This window comes from Drosophila takahashii, chromosome 2R, assembly GCF_030179915.1.
Source record: "Drosophila takahashii strain IR98-3 E-12201 chromosome 2R, DtakHiC1v2, whole genome shotgun sequence".
Lineage (NCBI taxonomy): Eukaryota > Metazoa > Arthropoda > Insecta > Diptera > Drosophilidae > Drosophila > Drosophila takahashii.
Genome location: NC_091679.1, coordinates 42,327,981 through 42,348,236, shown reverse-complemented (window position 1 = coordinate 42,348,236; position 20,256 = coordinate 42,327,981). Strand labels below are relative to the sequence as shown.

Below are 20,256 nucleotides of genomic sequence, written 5' to 3'. Positions count from 1 at the left end.
GTTATCAATTGCGAATCGTCAATCAAGTGCAAAAATAAAAAAGCAGACAACAGATCTAGTTTACCGCACACACTGAAACAATATTTTTAATTAAAAACTTAATTTAATTTTGCAAAAATTAAAAAAACATTTTTGTCCCAAAATCGGAAAGTCTTAAGAAAAAGTAATGTTGTCATTTTTAAAATTTGTACACTTACTATAAACAAAAAACATATCAAAGTGTATATATCTTTTAAAGAGCAGTTTAAATTACTTTAAGCTAAACAGTTTCTTTTTTATGTAATGGAAGATCAAAGCACTTCTTTTAAATGTTTGCGAAGACAAATTAAAAAGTAAAGTATCCGTGGCAAAAAGCTAATTATAAACGCACACTGGCACTGGAAGGGAGATGGGATCTGCATTCCAAATATAGAGACGGAATGCAAGGCATAGTACCCTGCCTCTGTAAGGGTTAATTAGTTTATGAGAAAATGAAAATCCATTGAATAATCAATAATATTTTGGAAAACATACAAAATGATGTTCGAAGTTTAGAATTAAAAGATTGCAATAAAAAAAATTCTTCATTAACTATAGCAATATTAAAATCAATTGCGAATCTGATCAAATTTATAATTATAAATAAAAAGTCTACTACAAGTATTGTTACATTTAATTGTTGTATACAAATAGTAATTTGTCAATTGATAAGCAAAAATCCTATCTCACACATTACCTTTTCTCAAAACGTCCAGGTTAAATTTTCGTTAAGAACATAAATTTTCGTTAAGAACATGAGTACCTGTATGGAGCGTTTCTTTTGCCCCAATAAACCAGTCTGCAGCACTGGCAGAAGGGCCACCTTCTATTATCCTGGCGGTGGGTCCTACTCGGGCTACTGGCTGTGCAACAAGCACGAGGGCTGGGGTGTCAAGAAGACGGCCAAACGAACATCGCAATTCTATTTCGGTAAGAAGCAGCCGGAGGGTCAGCTGGTCTACGAGGGTCACTGGGTCAATAACAAGCGACAGGGAGTGGGATCCATGCTCCGCAAGCGAGGAACGGATATGCAGCTTATATATTCCGGGCGGTGGTACGATGACATGAAGTGTGGCGAGGGCAAGCAGTTCTATCCCGACGGATGCGTCTACTTTGGGAAATGGCTGAGGAACCGACGACACGGACTGGGCATCCAATGGTACAATGATGGCAGCATCTATGCAGGCGATTGGGAGACGGGATTTCGACATGGTCTGGGGGTCATGTTCTACGGTTAGGATGAGATAATTGTTTAACTGACCTTAATACTCATAGCAATATTTTAAAACCCGAAACAGCTAATGGTAATCGTTACGAAGGACACTTTGCACGAGGCTATAAAAATGGTGAGGGAGTCTTTTATCACATGCACACTGGTCAAATTCAGAAGGGAATGTGGGAAAATGATAATGCGAAGACATCGGTGATGCAAGATGATCACCTTCATCAGCGGAATGATAAAGTAGCTCCGTATCCTATCCCAAGAAACTATCTTAAGTACCCAAACGAAATAATGCGAGAACTTTTCCAGAAATACCATGCTCTTGGCGACAAACCCCACCGTCGATTCAATGACAAAGTCAGTCTCGATTTTATACATCACCACCGACAATACGCCTCCTTCGAAGAGCGCTTTGCATCGCCAACAATTGTGGATCTGTATCCCAATGCTAAGTTTTCTTGTACTTGCGATTGCGAACAGATTGCCAGAAATGAAACCAATGTTAGTCAGATCTAGTGTTGATCTAAAAAAAATGTGCGAGTTTAACAATCAAAAATAAATTATATGTTCTGATATCAGCTCTTTGGGAAACCTGCCTTTTGTGACCAAAAAAGGGCAGATGTCCCTTATTTTCTAAAGAATTCGCGCTTTAAATATTTGTCGTTCTCTGCCTTTTTTGACCTAAGAAGCCAAGATTTCTCCTGCTCTGAAGAATTCGCGGTTTTATTATTTCTTATTGATGTGTGGTAAATGGTTTATTAATTAATTAATTAATTAAAAAAGCCATCAGCTATAATTTTTGAAGTAAAAAGTCATAAATAAATTTTTAAATAAAGAAAATGAAGGGAACTTCACTTGTCACAACATTTATTAGCTATTTGGTTTAAGATTTGTGCGCAGTTATTCTTGCAATATGAGGTCAACAAATACACATATGAACTAGTTACATGGGGGAAAATTCAATAAGGTTGCGAAATGAAAAGGATATTATACCCTAAGCCCACTAGAAGAATCTAGTTAGCAGGGAAGAGAGCAGCAGCAACGTTACGGAAGCCACAATACCGGAAGCCGAACCGGTATCGGTCTTCTCGTGGATCACGATCCGCTCCTCGATCTCGGGATAGACGAAATGGCGCTGCTTCAGGTACTCCATGGTGGCATTCAGATCGTTCCGCTGAAGGCTCTCACTGAAGGGATCCGACTCCTCGATGAGATCGTAGCCATCGCCTCCCTCGAGCAGGAACTGCGGCACGATCACCTTGTAGAACTCCGTCTCATTGATGCTCTTGTAGGTGGGAACCGAGCAGTTGGAGCACAGAGCCTGGGCGAAGACCACCCGTTTCCCCGCCTCATTGTTGTAGTTGTACTCGCAACGCAAACCGGACATCTGCAGGAATCCACCATTCGAGTCCAGCAGCCTTACAGCAGCCGAATGCTCCAAGGCTGCGAGAAGGGTCTTGCCCAGGATCCTAGTTATATAGAGGTTATTCTCGAAGGGCAGAACAGTCAGCAGAGTGGCCCCATTGATGGCTCCATCCGACTGCTTATCCACGGAGGCGCGAATCCCTAAAAGAATTTCAAGTTAATATCTAGATTTTAACTCCCAACTTATTACTGATCGAACCCACCTCCTCCCTGCATAAAGGCAATTGGTGCATCTGTCCAGAATTCTCCACCCTTGTTCTCCATCACGCGGGAATAGATCATGGCATCGGTCACCAAGTTGCCCAGATTGCACTCCCTCATCCGGCAGATATTGCCACCCTCGAGGAACACCTTGGTATAGCCCAGGATCGTGTTCTCCAGCTCCTCCAGTTGGGGGCGATATGTCTCCAGCAAATCGAGAAGATCCTGCTCCTGGTCCACAGAGGCGTTCAGCAGAATGGGAGCTCCGTCGAACTCAATCAGATTGCCCGCGGCATCAAACTGGGAAAATTAAAATTTTATTATTTATGAGAGATTTATAAAAAAGAACCACTAACCACAATGGGGTATAAAATTCTGTAAATTAATGAGAGATTTTTAAACTAATGGGTTCCAAACTACTAAGAAGAAAAGATGTCGACCGTTATAAAAGAGAGATAATATTATAGTTTTAACAACTATACCATTTTCTATTTTCTTTTTTTATACAAAATAATCACCTGAACATGGATCTTTCCCAGATACTTTGTGTAGGCATAGGCCTGCACCACTGGAACCTTTTTGCCGCTCGCCTGCACCACTGTGGTGGGATAGGGACCTCGAACGGCCTCGGGATCCGAGTCAGTGGGATCGGCCACCGGCTGACTGGCATCCAGAAAAGTGTGAGAGTGACCACCGATGACGATGTCCACCTCCGGACAGTTCTTGGCTATTTCCTGGTCCTTTAGGTAGCCCGAATGACCCAAGGCGATGATGATATTGATGCCCTGGGCTTTTAGTCTCTCGGCCTCCGCACTGGGTGATATTACATTAATAGAATCCCAGTTCCTCAGCCACTTCTTCAGCTATACTCACTTGATCGACACGATCTCCTCCTCGTATTCCACCTTGTTCCGGAAGGCGAGCACTTTGGTATCGGGTGTTAGGTAACCAATCACGCCAATCTTCACCCCATTTGTTTCCAAGATCGTGGAGTTGGCTAGCTGCTTGGCAGCCGCCATTTCGGGAACATCGGTGAGGTTCAGATTACAGGCGAGAACGGGGAACTCAACGGCATTGAGGAAGGGCACCAGACCCTCGACATTCTGATCGAACTCGTGGTTGCCCAGAGACTATAGATGTTTGAGAAAAACTATTATATTATAGGTATATATATCAGTAACTGCATACTTACAATAGCATCTGGGGATAGCTTGTTGAGGAAAGCACTGGCGATCTTGTCCTTGTAGACGGTAAACCAAGCAGTTCCGGTATAGGTGTCGCCTGCATTGAGATAGAACACAGGAGTTCCACCTTCCTGCGCTTCCTTGCGATACTTGCGAACCCTAATTTAAATTTAGAGATTAAATATATTAAGAGTTCTATCAACTTATAGACGAAACTTACTCATAGGCCACCCTGGCGAATCCTCCGTAGCACTGATTCGTATTCGCATCCTCCTTCGAACAGGTACCACTCGTAATACTCGTCTGTTCGAATCGGGCATGCATATCATTATTATGGAGTATGATAAACTCGGTGGCCACATCCGCCCGGGGAACAATGGGATTGGGCTGAACTGGATGGATGAGTAGCGCCAGAAGGCAGCATGATCCGATAAAGAGACTACGTCCAGACATCATTTTGGGGCTAGAAAAAAAAGAACATTATCACTGATAAGTTATCACAGACCTGGAGATGAGATGTGGGTGGCTAATTAATGCCAAAGTCATAATAAACACTGATTTATTTATAGAAACCTGTTTGTTTATTAAGTGGGCTAAAAATATTTCCATATTTGTTTACGGTAGACAATTGTGAAGTTTTTATGACGAAGTAATAAACCGTATAACTAATAAATATTAAATATAATTTAGTAGTTTTTTTGTATATTTCGTAAACACTTTGATAGCTATAAACCTGATTTTCCGCTTTAGCTGTTGAAGGTCCTTTTGCGACCCTTATCATCCACTACTGAGAGGCAAATATTTATCAATCACGAGCAGTTAGAAATCGCAATTCCCGTCATTTGTTAGTTTATTGGGTGCTTTAAATCTAATCGCCGCTTATCACTCTGCGTGTGCGAAAACACACAAATCCCCAGCCCATTCAGATCGTCTAATTTCGTTTCACCGACTTCTGCCATAGCTGGCCACTTCACTTGGTTAACTGGTTTCGAGTTCCAATTGAACTCGGAAACGAGCTCGGAGTTTAAGCTGCTCAGGGCCGTTGGGCCCGAAAAGCTTTCTCGAGTTGAAAACCCTGACCGAGACAGAGAAAAAACTCTGCTACTTTGAGACCTAACAATCGATCGAATCGGACTCTCGAAAATAACGAATTACCAAGCCACCGATCGCTACTTACATGCACTCGTCGCACGGTCCGCGGGCAAACTGACCCACCAAATGGGCTGAGAGTCCGAGAACCGTTATAGCCGAAAACATAAAGCCGAATACCTAAAACAGTAAACCGAAATTTACTGACTCGCGGACTGATTACGATAAGGCCTCGTATTGTTGCGTCGGCGGCTCAGAGCGGGTTAATTTGGCCGAGAACGTCACTTTGCGGATGGCTGATGCTCTTTTTGCATTTGTATATTCCCCCTTTTTTTTGGGAGCCATCAGAAGCAGACTTATCGCGCAATAATCGCCAGTTATAGATCAGATAATGGTGAATTGGCTATATCTACCTGACTCATTGTCACCCAGACAGAGGCAGGTACATAGAGTAAAACAGTTGCCCAAACACAACGCGACATTCCCACGCCGAAATAGGAATTGTGCTAAAAAATATATACAGTGGACTCTCGGTACAGCGAACGTAGAAAACTTTAATATTCCACAGCAGTTTTTGCTATATACAAATATTAATTAACCACACACCGTAAAATACCGTAAAATCGATATGGCCATGTAAAATGCAGGGCATGCAAAACTCATATCGTTTTTACATGAAATAATATTTTCGACCAGATCTTAAATAATTTAAAATCGACCTACGTTTCATATCGATTTTTTGAAGAAACTACGACCTTAAAACTTACACGATGCTTTTTGGATAACAATAAAAGAGGAACTTATATTTTCGAAATTATATCATAAGTGCAAATATAACTCTGTATAGAATTAATGCACTAATGGACATTTAAAGATCCTTTAATGGTCTAAAAATGGTTTCACTTTCACTGGATAGTAAATTGTAAGGTCTTGTAAATATAGATTGTTCACTACCTAGAGGTTATACTGTGCAAGTTTATTGGCTCAGCTAGAATTTCTGCCTGTGCCAAGCAACCCGATCTTTGTTATTCATTCTCGAAAATTCCAAACAAGTGTCTTCTGCGAACTTGAGTCGAAATTCCATTGATAACAATGAGGCCTGCTTGTTTCACTGATTTATGGCCACCAAAAAAGAAGGAGAAGGGATAGATAATATTCGTAAGATTTATTTGCCTCGCTTCGGGTAAATCACTTTTCCAGTTCCATGCGAATGTTTAGCCAAATGAAAAGATCACAATTGTGGTGGGGATCGCTTGTATAGCCGGTATACAATACACCCCCAATTATCTGCTGCCACTTGTCGCGTGCTTTTCAAACTGTTCAATCATATATAATAGCCGCTATATACACAGTACAACAGCTGCGGCTGTGGATGATGTATTTACTGTCTGTAGTCTCGGGGGCCAATACTTCAGACGAAAGGTACAACTTTCCTGCTCGCGTTGTCGCCTAAATATATCCCAAAGATACAAGATACAACAGCAATTGAGTTGGTTCGAAAATAAATAGTGGATGCTTCGGCAAAAAGTTGAGGCTCTGAAATGAGGGGCAAAACAACACGCAATATTACACAATGTCAAGTGTGCGATAATAGCCAGATAAAAATAATATATGATTCAATTATGATACGCCCTTTACCATACATTGCTTATCAGGCACATAATGTACACAGTATTTGTTGAGTCGTTGGGAGATATAATGCAAATATTCAATCTGACATATCAAAAGTTCACAGGCATCGGAGGCGTGATTACTTAAATACCTTCCAAAATTCATTAACAGCAATACGCTAAGATAGTGTCAAATTCGGAGCCCCAAATCAATCTAATAATGCTCAATTTCCTTGACCATAAATATAAATTGATTGCTATCAATAAGTCAGTGGGTTGAGGGAAGGCATTGTCTGTTTATTACGTCACTTTAGTTTGGAAGATTTCGAACTTCTCCTCCCTCAAAAAAATATGGTTAAATTGTTATCAGGATTATGTAAAATAGGGGAACTAGCCACTTACCATAAGAACATTTTCTGGCACCTCTTAAGCATTATCGATTGAATTTATTCCACTTTACTCGGTTTACAACCTGTAATAACACCGATAAGCTTTGGTTCTCCATGCCAACAGAAGTAAACTTGATTTCATTCATACTTAAATATTTTTTAGCCGACGAAAATTCCCATGACAACGTAATTCCCTAAAGGAAAAACCCGAAAATTTCTCTCAGTGCTTATAGGTGTGCACTTATCATTGCAATGGCAGGTCAAACTAACTCGCAGGGGAAGCGCCGATCGAAGAGATGTGAAGCGTGCCAGCTGCAAATGTTTATAGTTGTAGGTCGTACCAGACTTGGAAATCCCCTGCACACAGTTTGAAGAAGAAATCTTTCGAAAATTATGGGTTTTTTTTACTACACCTCAATATTTTAAGAAAAAAGGCTTCCAAACATTTACCAATAAACATAAATATTATAAAGATTTCAGAACACATAACAAATTAATTGTCACAAAGGTGACAAATGATGAACCACCTCAAAAACTTCTTAATTAAATGTATAAATTCATCACTATTAATAACCAGGAAACCAATATTAATTAAATACCTCCTAGATAGTGGAGCGAATCACTTATTTTATAAATGCGTCAGCAGCACACGTTTCTTAGGAAAAGCAACTTAAGCAATTATATCGGTCATTGTTCGCTTAAACCAGATCCAGTGATTAACACATTTTAAATTGACTTGTTTTAGAGACCAGATGTTTTTTTACGATTAAACAGTAACAATATTGTATTTCTAGTGATAGTAATTAAATACCAATTATCAAGAATATGTTTATTCTTAAATAAAAACCAAATCTTTAAATATTAGTGTTAAACTCGTAGCTTAAGAATTTTAAATAGGGAAAGAGAGTTATTACAAATTATATTAAAAGTAGGTAATTTAAAGATAATAATAAAATTCAATATTTTTTAAATAAATTTAAATTTAAAATTTAAATTTAAATTTAAGTTGAGTTATTTTTTTTTAATTGTTAAGGATAAGTTCGACATAAAGTCGAAGGGTTAATTTAATTTAAATTCATTTTTTAAAGCCACCCCTTTTGAATGCCAGGATAAGGCAGGTAACTTAGCTAACGGATATGCCGCACCGAAGGGTAACAGCCACGAAAAATACAACAACAACCACTGCAAGGGCGGAAAGGACGAGCAGGGGCGCGCTTGAGATCCAGGGGGATGGGGTGCCAGACGGACGGACGGAAGGGAGGAAGGCAGGATAAGGATAGGATATTCGAAGTGCGGCTGCAGCAGCCGGAGGAGAGAGAGCCAGAGCCAAAGGCAGCGCCAGCTGAGGGTTGCAATATCCTGCTGCTGCCTTTTCAGCCTGTAGTATCCTGTTGCCCTCCCGCTTCAGCTGCCGCAACTCAAACAGCTGCAACAATTTTTTTTGTCCCCTGCCTGCCCCTGTTGGATTGTTGTTTTTAATTTCCTTGGCGCGGCGGCACATCCCCTAATGCCACTATCTCTGGTTCCTGCCACAGTTTTTGGGGTTGGAGTTGCCAGTTGGTCGCCCTGGTGCTGCAGTTGGCCGCAGCTCAGTCGTGGCGATCGCCAGGTGAACGAAGGTTGTGTCGCGCAGAGTTGGATATTTTTTTGGAAGCCAGAGGATTGCAGGAGATCTTGAACCTTGAACCATGTCGGGCAAACTGATCATGAAGCGCAAGCGAGCCAGCCAGGAGGAGCAGCAGCAGCAGGCGCAGGAGCATCATGTCCAGCAGCCGCAGGAGCAGGATGAAGCAGTTCCAGCTCCGGAGAAACGTCATCGTCCTCTTACTCCACCGGCGGAAGAGCCAGCCGCCCCAGAAGCCCCCAATCGAATTCTTCTGGAAGCCCTGCAAAAGATAATGGAGCTGCAAGCAGAACTGGATGCCTTTGAACACGATCTAGATGAACGAGAGCATCCTTCCTATGAGGCTGGAGAACCTGAAGAGGAGGAGGATGCCGATGATGCCGAGGTGGCCGCCCAGTTTGCACCACCCACCCCGGCCCAAAGGACTCAGGCGGAGGCACTGGGCTTCGCCATGTGCGCCAGGGAAACGCTGCTCTTCCTCCAGAGCGAGGGAATACCCACGGAGTCGCCACTCTACCAGACTCTCCTCGGGAAATTGGTCGGCCAAAGCGATGGTCTGCTGCAGGCCTAACAGACAAACTGGAGGGCAGGAGCCCATCTAGCCATTCTAGTCACTTTGCTGCGATCTCATTGCAAGTAAAACGAGAGAGAGAGATCCTAGGGTTGAGCCCCTTTTCAGGGGTGGATATTGTGCAACCCAGGAGTCTGCGTAATCCTAAGCTGTTTACTCTAGTCAATTATTGTCAAGCAATATAAAAATCATAGGAAACAACGAAATAACAAATAAATTTACAAATAAATCATGCAAATAACGAAGTCTTTTCTTCTGGTTGGTCTGCTACTTTCCCAATTCTTATTATAAAATATCACATATCATGAATCCACCCTATAAAAACACCTCTATTTTCTTCGATTTTTGATACATTTTAAATATATTTATTTATTCATTTATTTATTACTTGTGTTATTTGATTTTACATATAATAATTAATGAGAATAACTCAATCGCAATATATTATTTCTTTTAATCCATTGGTTGTAGGTATATAATATAAGTGTATATATTCTTATTGTTGTTAGGGCGGGGGTGTTTTTGTTGTTTCGGTTATTTCATTAACTTGTTATCATAAATTATCTGGGGGCTACGACGAACGGCCCTAAAGTAGCATTTGTTATAATTTCATATTAGTTATCTGTATAATTCGTAACAACAATAATTATTTGTAATAAATGGTTGTAATTCCTTTGTATTATCTGTATTACTGATATTCCTTTAAAACTAGATTTTAATTGTTTTCAACAATTTAACGTTTCACATGGTTGTAAGTAAATGGTTTTTGGACAAGATATCGTTTATTCTTATTCGAGTAGATGTTTATGTTTATTCCATTGCGTTAGTTGAGTCAAATTGATTCGCTCGAAAGGATCAAATAAGTAGGGTTACGTAATACGTATATAAGAAATGATAATATCTATAAATTGGCATTTCAATTGGTAATTTCAGACCTGGAAGGGGTCGAATCACCCTTCCTTCATACATTTGGCACACTTTCTTGGTTCTACTTAAGCTCTACAGAGAATTCTCTTTAATTTAGAAACTAATTTATGTAATGTAAACCGAAAACGAAATATATTGAGCTTGGCAACTGATCAAATTGTCGATTACAGAGTTATATATTTAGTTTACCTTTGTTAGTTTGGTTTAGTATATGATTAGTGGAGACAACTGGACAAGGCAGACGACTCATTGTTGAACAATTGGGGAAACGAATAGTGAGTAAACCCCCGTTGAATGCCTCGTCCGGCGTCATGGGTTAAGTGTGTTAAGTACATTGAATTACATTGTTATTACGTTAATTTTACTTTGAGTTACGCTTGTCGCTTTAGTTATAACTTTTTGTATCTTTGTGTATAAGTAAATCGAGTATTTGTTATTCTTACGCTTGCATTTAAGTATTCTCTTTACTCTTCAATCTGTTATTGTTTTCGTATCTGGTGTTTTAATAAAGTAATCATTTGCAGCACTATCCACTTATGGACCTGGATTCACAATAAACTTGTATATATTTGTTGTATTTCGTTAGTTAGTTGTAGATCTTTAGTATTCGATATATTTATTCTGAATGCTCGAGTATTAGATAATTTTCGTTAAGGTTAATCCGTTACTTTTCGTGTCAACATGGGGTTAGTCGATCTCTGTTAATTATGTAAATATTAGAATTTGTAAGTGTATATATATATTCTTTATCTGTATCGTTAGATTTGTTAAATATATGCATATATAAATAAAATTATGGTTTAAATGTGCCCTCTGTATTAATTATTATATATATATATTCTATTAAGTTAATTAATCTCATAGATTTTGTCTCGACTGCTGTCCCTATACATAGCTTTGTCTTGCTGTATCAATTGGATTCGCTCGCGCCTTTTGCCAGACTATCCCAGCTCAACTTTGAGCTGAGCCGTGTGCTTAACTACTGATTCCTTCCTCTCTACCGATTACAGCTCCCACTAGTCGTTCAGGCTCTTTGAATATCTTAAAGATGGTTTTGTAAATAGAGATAAAAAACCGCTCTTAGCCAACGCGAAAGTAAGGTTTCGATTTGTTGATCCAGACTCGTCTTCACTAAACGTCAATCCTTGCACGCAAAAATATATGTATAAATATATTTGTTATGTATATGTTTCTTTTTGTATGTGGTATATATCGTAAAGTTCATTTTGTCCATTTTGTAAATACTCCTCCCACGCCTTCCTCTAATCTTATGAACTCAAGTGTACAGGGTTTCTGTGATGTTGATGTGGTTTTCGATTTGCTTGTTCTGGTTGTTGTAGATGTTGTTGTTGATGTATCTGTTGGGTTCAGAAAAACTGCACGGGCAAGAACGGAAATGTGCCAATATGAAGCGAAGGATTAGCAGGTCTGTAAGAGAATGTTAATTTGGATTTAGAGAGATGTTCTTGTCTTGGGGTTTCTGGAGCAATGCAAATCAATACGGGAACTTTGGATCAAAAAAGCGGAGAGGTATAGGCAAAAAGCAAGCGAAAAGACCGAGTATTCATTTGCATTGTCCAAAGACATTGATTTGGTGTGGATTGTGGATTGTAGGTTGTAGGTTGTGTGCAAGGACGAAGGAGTTCTCTGTCGCATTTCAATACCTTACTAATAGCATATTGGGCACTGAAGCGGTTGTTGTGGTGGTGTTGTTGTTGTGGACTTTACTGCCTAATGTGTGATTGTTGATGTTGTTGCTGCTGTTGCTGTTGGCACTCTTTTGGCCATCCATTGGGCCAAGTCGATAGGAGGATAGAAATGAAACGTCGTTGGTTTGTTGGCTTTTCTCACCCATTGGGTGAAAGTTGCTATTGCAATTATTGTTGTTGCTGGAGTTATTGTTACTGCTGTTACTGTTGTTGTTGTTGTGGGCTGATAGCTGCTGCGGTGGGAGATTTGGTTGCGATTGCTGAAGTTGTTGCTGATTTAGCTGGAAGATAGTTGCGATTATCACGATGATAATGGACAGCCTGTTTATCACTCACCTTGGAACTGCCATTGGAATTGTAGTAGTAGTTGGGATTTATGCTCTTGCCGTTGTGGCACTCACTTGCTCCGTGATTGGGCAAAAAGTTGTTGTTGCTATTGGGTTGGGATTTCATGGTCAGATTTTGGGTGCTTGCCGCTGGATTGTTGGCTCGACCTCCGCTGGCACTGCTGGGATCCAGCAAATTTCACCTGTTAACATGGCTGCGATTGTGGTTCGAACTGAGACCAGAGCCGCCGATGGCATTCGATTGAGAGCCTCCACCGGTGCCGAGGCCTCCACCTCCGCCGCCGCCAGCTGAAAATATATTCAAAATGCATCACTACTTTTATTATACTAAATAATATTCCTAACCCACCTGAATAGCCGGGCGAATGCTGGTAGTACTCTCGTCTGCCATAATCCGGCTCGTAGTCAGAGCTTTCGTAGTGTCCACCACGCCCTCCGCCACCGCTGATGCCGCCCACACCGCCCAGGATGTTGGCCGGCGGTCCATGGGGTCCATGGCCATGACTGCCGTAGGAGTAGCCATCGTACGATTGGTGCGGATCATAGCCAATGCCGTCGTCATAGCCGCGACTGCAAAAGGAAATACTTATTAAGATTGAAGTCTACAAAATCTTGCTGAAGAACCATACCCATACGTCTCATCCATGGCAGTCCTGGCCTTTTCCAATATGGACATCACTTTCTGCTTGGGAGCAAGCACATTTTTGCTAAAGTTGGACTGCTGCGAGCTTCTGAAATGGTTAGAGAAGAGTAATAAGTAAAAATAATCACAGAGGAGTACAAATTAGAGCCCTGCATGAATGGATTCAATGAATTATTTTGAATTTATTGTTTTATATGAATGAATTAATTCGAATTTTGAGTTTAATAAAATTGAATGAATGAATGGCATGAATTCCGAAATAATTCAAACGACAATTTCTTTTGAAGAAGAAAGCGCCATAAGTTTGTGATTAAATTGCCTGAATTTTATTTACTATGCAGTAAACATTAATTTGCTAAAAATGTTCCACTTTTTTTTTCAAAAGAAAGCACAAAAAAAACTGGCATATTTAAAAAAATTATTCATTCAATTCGAAACGAATTAGAAAAACATTTAATTTATTCCACATAGAATTGAATTAAACAAATTTGAAATTTCATGGCATACTATGATAAAACAAAAATTGAATGATTCACGCAGGGCTCTAGTACAAATACTCACCTATAATTATGATGCTGTGTGTTCTTGGCCCCTCCAATGGCGTTAATAGTGCCGCCACCCATGGCATTGTTACCGCCCTGCATGTGCGGCGTCTTCTTGTAGCCGCTCTTGGCATTGTCGTTGTCATTCAGGCTAGTGCTGTCCATCAGCTCGCGCAGCTGCTCCTGCCGGATGATGTCGTTGCTGTCGGGGATGAGGTACTTCCTCAGCTCGGCCATGGCGTAGGCAATTCGGGCATAGGCTTCGGCGGGCGGCGCTATTGTGGATATCTCCACGTGCAGGTCGCTGTTGAGGTGAGCGTACTTGGGGTCCTTGGAGCTGCGCAGCTCCTCCTCCTTGACGCGGTCGCGCATGGAGTTGCGGCCCAGGACGGTCATCTTGCAGAGCGTCTCCTCCTGCAGGCGTCGCAGGGAGTTGCCCTTGGGTCCCAGCAGTTTGCCCACGAAGTTGAACTGGAAAATAGGGGTTTACATTTAATAAAATAAGATAATAATAAAAGTTAGACTTCAATTCACCTTAGGATGTTCTCTAATGGGAACCAACACACGTTGTGAGATGCGCAGCGGCTTCTCTCTATAGATATCCGCGTATTTTTGCTCTCGGGAAGGTATCCTTCCGGTGGTCTGTACTTTTTCGATCTCTAAAATGGCAACAGGATATATTTTTTAGATTCTGGATAGCTTGGAAATCAGAAAGACTCTACTTACCGCCCTCCAGCAGCTTCTCGGCAATGGGAAACTTTCTGTCCATGCGATTTCGCTCCGCCATACAGTCGCGTATGTACTCATTGGCCTTCTCGTTTATCTGGACACTGCCGCCGGGATCTCCGCCATGATGACCGTGATCGTGGCCGGAACTGTCGCCGTTGTGGGCGCCACCTGGAGCTCCAATGGAACCACCGGATTTGCGAGGCTTGCCGCCAAAGTCGTTGTCATCGTCGTTAAAGGCGGAAAAGTCACCGTTGCCGTCGTACTTCTCGGTCATGATTTTCTTGCCCGTGTCCCCGGAGCTGCGGTCTGCAAGGGGGTTTATAATAATAATAATATTATTAATAAAATAATATACCTATTTACATTTCATTTATTAAAGGAATACTACATTTAGAACAGAACTGTATTGTGTGATAAGTTAAAGATATTATAAAAAGTGATCTTATTTATGTTCTTAGGTTAAAACTCATAACTTTATAAAGATCCATAGAAAAAAACCATTTCTGTGTTTTAAGGAAGCTTTTTAATTCCATATGTACATTGTACATATAATAATATTATGAAAATTAAAGCTTGAAACTCAATTAATGATGGCTTATATCTTTAAAATATCGTAAAAGTTAAGTTAAACTCAGGTTATGATGGTTATTATGGCACATTTTTTTTTATAATTTTTTATATTTTTGTTTTAACACTTTGTTCGATGTTATTTTCGAATATGTATGCACTTTTATACATATGTATATGTATGTATTATAGGAACAATAGGAAAACCGTAGATTCATAGTTGTCTATAAGGTTATTGTAAATTACTGTGGGATAAACTAGATTATTTTCCTACTGCACAGTGGGAATTTTTCAGGGTGTTTAATATGCAAGTGAGACTTAAGCCCTTAAATTACAATATTTTATTGTAATTATTTATCAAAATCAATTAGGCGCCTCAACAACGCTTTCACCAATACATTCTCGCGCCACACACACTCACTCACATACAGTCACAGTCATTGGGCAAAAACAACCACCGTGCGAAATTGAGCGAAAATCAAATTGTTGCCGTAGCTCACACACAAAAGCTTCGAGTAAACAGAACCGGTAAAAACGTTGGATATCCTTTGGGATTCTGGAATCACAAAAATAGCCCTGGGTCTGGGCATTTTCCACTGTGCCTCCTGGGTGTCCAACTGTTGTTCCCCCGCCCGCGTCCCCACGACCCACGCTGCACTTTCACTTTTCAGTGGGACGCAGTTTTTCACCTATTTTTTTGTCTGTATTTGCAAATTGCATCGAGCGTTTTCTGTTGCTTCTAATGCTTGGTTGCAAGGGATTTTCCCTGGGCTTTTCACCACACAAACACTATTTAGGTGCGCACTAAATGGGCCACCGTTAATTACCTATTAATTGGCCCTTTCAATTATTGCTTTCAATTTAAAAGTTTGCGAAAAAACTGCAATTGAATTCGCGAAAAAACAATACAGTTAGAGCTGGCAGACTATCGATGACGCTATCGATAAAATCGATGTTTGCAAGCAAGCTTTCCCGATTATTTAAATATTGCATTTTTAAATAATTTCCTCAATTTTATACATATTTTAATGGGTTATTAAAATTGTTATTACCGAATTCGTATTATTATAAAGCTTTGCGATAGTATCGATAGTGTGACCGTGCCTCGAAAGCTCAGAGATACGCGTTGATCGAAAATTTCAATCAGTTTGGCGGGAAGTAAATCAGTTTAGATAATAGATGACAGATGTTAATTCATATAAGGGGGATTCCCTAAACTGTTGAATTGCTGAATTGTTGAAAATTCAACAAAAAATTTCAGCAATTAAGGGAACGACCCAAAATGGTTCCTGTTGAATTTTCAAACAGCTGTTATTTGTTGAAAAATTTCACGGAACTTAAAGCATGTAAAATTTGATTAATTATTGCTAGTTACTGTCTAAAAGTCTTACCAAGGTAAAAAGAACCACAAATATGCTTTCTAAGTTGATTTTAAAATAAATAATGCGTACTGGTGATACTAAAATGTTACAGAGTTGCCACGACTTTTTAAAAAAGGTGACAACTCTGGCTTTTCAGCAATTCAACAAAATTTTCATCAGCCCCGAGGCTGATGAATTGCTGAAATTTCTGAAAGTTGACTTTGTATGAAACAGCTGATTCACAGCTGACCAAAATTCAACAATTCAACAGTTTAGGGAATCCCCCTATTTTTATATTTTATAAAATCCAATAAGAAATCCACATATCGATATGTGCTGCCCATATCGATACATGTTTGGTATATTTTTTGGTATATTTGGCAACTATTATTTGCCGTCCTAGAAAACAACAAACAGAGCACAAAACAAAGGATGTCCGCCGCGAGTCCAAACTCTTGCGTGGAGACGCCGAAGGCGCCGGAATGGCTATCCAAGCTGGAGAGCCGTCGGGAGCAGCTGAAGCGCTCCAAGCTCGGTCACGAAGCAGGCGCCGGAGCTCCCTGCGCCGAGTGCAAGGACAAGTGTCCTGGCCTGGACCTGCACTTCTGGCGGAAGGTGTGCCGCAACTGCAAGTGCCCGAAGAACCAGCACGTTTGTCCGGACGACGATGACGCCACCGGCTGGGCACAGTTCGAGATTCTGGGACAGATCAGGGCCAAGCCAGCATGTAAGTGGCACCAAATAAGTAACCACGAAATACTACAAGATTCTCCCCCATTGCAGATATTAAAATCAAGGCGCTGGCCAGTCAGCCGGTGCAACTGGAGTGGGTGCCACCGAATGCTGCGCCCGATGTGGTCACCGATTACATGGAGAAGCTGGGCACTGCCCAAATACCCGTGGCCGGAAGTGATGCCGCTCTCAAGCGAAAACTTCAGTTGGAGCTGCAAGTACCGCCGCACGATTTGGATGCCGCTTTGTGCGATGGACTCACGGAAACGGAGGCCCTCCAGCTGCAGCAGTATGTCCAGAAGCTGAGGGAGCAGTGCGTCGGCCAGGGCGTGGTGGTGCGCCTGGGCGATCGTCTCAATCATGCCCAAGTGGAGCACGTTCCCGTCCCGGTTTCGATGGCTTGGCAATCTCTGGGTCTCTCGCCAGTGGCCGATGACACGCTAAACGAACTGCTGGGTAATCCTAAGGTGGCCCAGGCTCTTTCAAGTCCGGCCAGTGCCCAACCGAAGCTCTTTGTGGCCTTTTCCGAGCCTTTGTCCGAATCTACGGCTCACTTTGAGGAAAATGGAGCTCTGCGGGCCCAGACCAAGGAAAAGCTGCTGGGCATCAGCAAGCCCGCCCTGCAGAGCTTGGTGAGTCATGGCGTTGTCTATGACAAGGTGCTGGGAATACTACAGGTACAGGATAGATAAAATCCCATGAATATTTGCTTCTAACCTATGCAAATTCCCTTCTTTACCCTAGGAAAAGAAGCTGAACATCTCGAGGGATCCCAAACTTGGTCCAATTGCCGAATTCCGCAAGGAGTATGTAAGCAATCCGCAGTTCAGAGCTGAGATCAGCACCATCTGCCCGCAGCAGCCGAGGACACCAATGAAATCCTCTCCGAGCACACCGTTCAACTCCCCGCTGCCTTTAAAAAATCCTGTGCAGATCCGATTCGGAGCACAGATGCGCCAAGATACGCCCATGCGGCGGGTCAAGTTTGGCGGAGTCTCCACCATTGTCTACGACTGCGGACTGCCCGCCAACACGGACTACGATCGTGATCCGATCTTTGCGCAGATCCTCCAAGCGGAGCCGCTCAAACAGGCGCTGCAGGAAGCGCGCGCTGGACGTTCGCCCTCCGCGGTGGTTATTTCCAATATCCCCGCCCCGGTTGCGAGTCTGGCGGAACTGAAAGGCCTCACGCCGGCCATTAAGGCACAGCTCCAGTCCGTGGGACTCGATAAGAACATGCTGCAATCCGCTGTGTTCAACGCTCCGTATTACGAACGACTATTCCGCTCGCTGCAGGACAAAGGCATCTCGCATGACCAGTGCCAGCTGCTGCAGCCACTGAAACAAGTGCACGACTGGCTGCTCGATGACGATCAGTTGCTGGACGAGATCGACAAGGTCTTTGCCGATATGGCCAATGGCTGCAGGGACATTTCCTACCCGAAACCCAGTCTCGGTGAGCTGCCCACCTCGCACAGCAGTGATTCTGGCTTCCACTCGAAACCCTCAACACCGGGTTATGGCAGCGAGGATCTATTGCCTGGCCAGGGCAGGTTCACCAGCATTCCCGGGATTGAAGACATGAACATGTACCCAAATTGCGCTGGCATGCCGGAGCAGTTCCAGCAGCTTCGTCTCCACGGGGAGGAGTCTTCGGGCAAAGGTTAGTACTCATTTTTATACCCGTTACTCGTAGAGTAAAAGGGTGTATTGTATTCGTGCAAAAGTATGTAACAGGGAGAAGGAAGCGTTTCCGACCCCATAAAGTATATATATTCTTGATCAGGGTCACTAGCCGAGTCGGTATAGCCATGTCCGTCTGCCTGTCCGTATGAACGCTGAGATCTCGGAAACTACAAAAGCTAAAAGGTTGAGATTTTCCACACATATTCTTGGGCTTCCTACGCAGCGCAAGTTTATTTCAGCCGAGTGCCACGCCCACTTACGATTTTAATGTGTCTGGCGCCCACACCTTTAAAGATTTCCGAGAAGTATAAATGCAATTTTGTTGTGTATATTTATACCTAACGAAATGTGGAAGACATTTTTCAAATCGGACCATTCATTAAAAAGTTATACGCAATAAAAAAATTGTATATATCCATCTCCCTCGAACTCCCTTTAGCCGAGTGACGGGTATTAGATCGTCGGGACACCAACACGACTATAGCTTTCTCTCTTGTTTAACTTTTAATTGAATAGGTAGCCTCGTTAATGCATACTTTGTAGATTTTGACACCTACATCTTATTTATTTCACGCCTGAATTGCATCATGTAAACATGCTACCTACACAAGTATCAGAATAAATATTATTTATAGATAGCTTGGATAAACAATTAGTGAATGAGATAATAAGTTGAAATTCCAATCCTTTCAGACCATCAACGCACCATTTTGTGCGCCGACTGCAACAAACCAATCGCCTATGGCGAAGTGGCCGTTAAGGCGGATCGCGCTGGAAAGGAGATCGCCTGGCATCCCGGCTGCTTCAAGTGCATCACTTGCCGAGAACTTCTGGCCGACCTGGTCTACTTCTTTCACCAGGGACAAGTTTTCTGCGGTCGCGACTTGGCCATCAGGCTGAAAATCCCACGATGCCGCGCCTGCGATGAGCTGATCTTCACCAAGGAGTACACGGCAGCGGAAGAGGCGACATTCCACATCAAGCACTTCTGCTGCTATCAGTGCGATGAGCCGCTGGCCGGACAGCAGTATATCGCCGATGAGAAGTCCAATATGCCACTGTGTTTGCCGTGCTACGACCGCTTGTTTGCCGTCCGCTGCCAACGCTGCAAGATAGCAATTGGACCCGCGGATCAGGGCGTCGCCTGGGGCGATGTCCACTGGCATGCCAATTGCTTTGTCTGCGCCGGAGTCGAGTGCTCCAAGCCGCTTATAGGCGGACGCTTTTGCGTCAAGGAGAACATGCCCTTTTGCAGCCCAGTCTGCGTGCGCAGCTTGATTAAATAAGACAACAGTATTCCACATATTTATATACACAAAAATCATCGTTTTTTGGATGATACACACAATATTTCATAACCAGCTAGTGATCAATAGATGCCACAGACTCAAAGTGCCTAGCATAGACTTGCATTTAAAGGAGAGCCCAGTTGCTATTTAGGATTCCAATCAAATCAGAAACTTTCCCTATCATAAATAATAGCTAGGCTCACATATTTACAATTCCAACCGCTTTTGCAGTGCCAATAGACCAAGTAGAGTTTATACCTACAAATATTTTATATATATTAATATACAAAAATATTTATTTACGTATTGAAAAGTATTATGTACCTATACAGGAAACGCACAATTTTTAAATAAAGATTTTACTCGAAACAAAAGCTGAAAATGAAAAGTT

General features: G+C 42.0%; 5 protein-coding genes across 8 annotated transcripts; 3 read left to right on the top strand and 2 right to left on the bottom strand.

The window, feature by feature from the left end:
• Positions 1-706: 706 nt before the first annotated feature.
• LOC108055629 (MORN repeat-containing protein 3) lies at positions 707-1,813 on the top strand. The gene is made up of 2 exons (XM_017139020.3): positions 707-1,251; positions 1,317-1,813. Exons 1-2 carry the CDS (start codon positions 774-776, stop codon positions 1,754-1,756), a joined length of 918 nt encoding a protein of 305 aa, XP_016994509.2. The 5' UTR covers positions 707-773; the 3' UTR covers positions 1,757-1,813.
• Positions 1,814-2,059: 246 nt separating this feature from the next.
• On the bottom strand, positions 2,060-5,375 carry veil. 2 transcript variants are annotated; one of them, XM_070213062.1, is made up of 7 exons: positions 5,228-5,375; positions 4,271-4,513; positions 4,059-4,209; positions 3,740-3,996; positions 3,385-3,679; positions 2,869-3,166; positions 2,060-2,806 (listed from the first exon to the last, which is right to left on the bottom strand). In XM_070213062.1, exons 1-7 carry the CDS (start codon positions 5,305-5,307, stop codon positions 2,244-2,246), a joined length of 1,887 nt encoding a protein of 628 aa, XP_070069163.1. In that variant the 5' UTR covers positions 5,308-5,375; the 3' UTR covers positions 2,060-2,243. The 2 variants fall into 2 exon arrangements, with proteins under 2 accessions (XP_070069163.1, XP_016994666.2); XM_017139177.3 differs by lacking the exon at positions 5,228-5,375 and adding an exon at positions 4,784-4,802.
• A 764-nt stretch (positions 5,376-6,139) lies between these two features.
• insb (insensible) lies at positions 6,140-9,530 on the top strand. 3 transcript variants are annotated; one of them, XM_070213064.1, is made up of 2 exons: positions 6,140-6,297; positions 8,247-9,530. In XM_070213064.1, the coding sequence occupies exon 2, from the start codon at positions 8,827-8,829 to the stop codon at positions 9,331-9,333; it is 507 nt and encodes a 168-aa protein (XP_070069165.1). In that variant the 5' UTR covers positions 6,140-6,297; positions 8,247-8,826; the 3' UTR covers positions 9,334-9,530. The 3 variants fall into 3 exon arrangements, with proteins under 3 accessions (XP_070069165.1, XP_070069164.1, XP_016994508.2); XM_070213063.1 differs by having other exon boundaries at positions 8,227-9,530; XM_017139019.3 differs by having other exon boundaries at positions 6,140-6,322.
• Positions 9,531-10,089: 559 nt separating this feature from the next.
• On the bottom strand, positions 10,090-15,726 carry qkr54B (quaking related 54B). Its single transcript, XM_017139160.3, is given in 9 exon segments — positions 10,090-11,688; positions 11,925-12,250; positions 12,306-12,604; positions 12,666-12,886; positions 12,946-13,047; positions 13,521-13,972; positions 14,036-14,160; positions 14,228-14,536; positions 15,625-15,726. Coding segments are annotated over 8 exon segments (1,863 nt in total). The 5' UTR covers positions 14,505-14,536; positions 15,625-15,726; the 3' UTR covers positions 10,090-11,627.
• Positions 15,727-16,528: 802 nt separating this feature from the next.
• Positions 16,529-20,239, top strand: Tes (testin LIM domain protein). The gene is made up of 4 exons (XM_017139126.3): positions 16,529-16,885; positions 16,942-17,567; positions 17,635-18,553; positions 19,270-20,239. Exons 1-4 carry the CDS (start codon positions 16,591-16,593, stop codon positions 19,860-19,862), a joined length of 2,433 nt encoding a protein of 810 aa, XP_016994615.2. The 5' UTR covers positions 16,529-16,590; the 3' UTR covers positions 19,863-20,239.
• Positions 20,240-20,256: the final 17 nt, after the last annotated feature.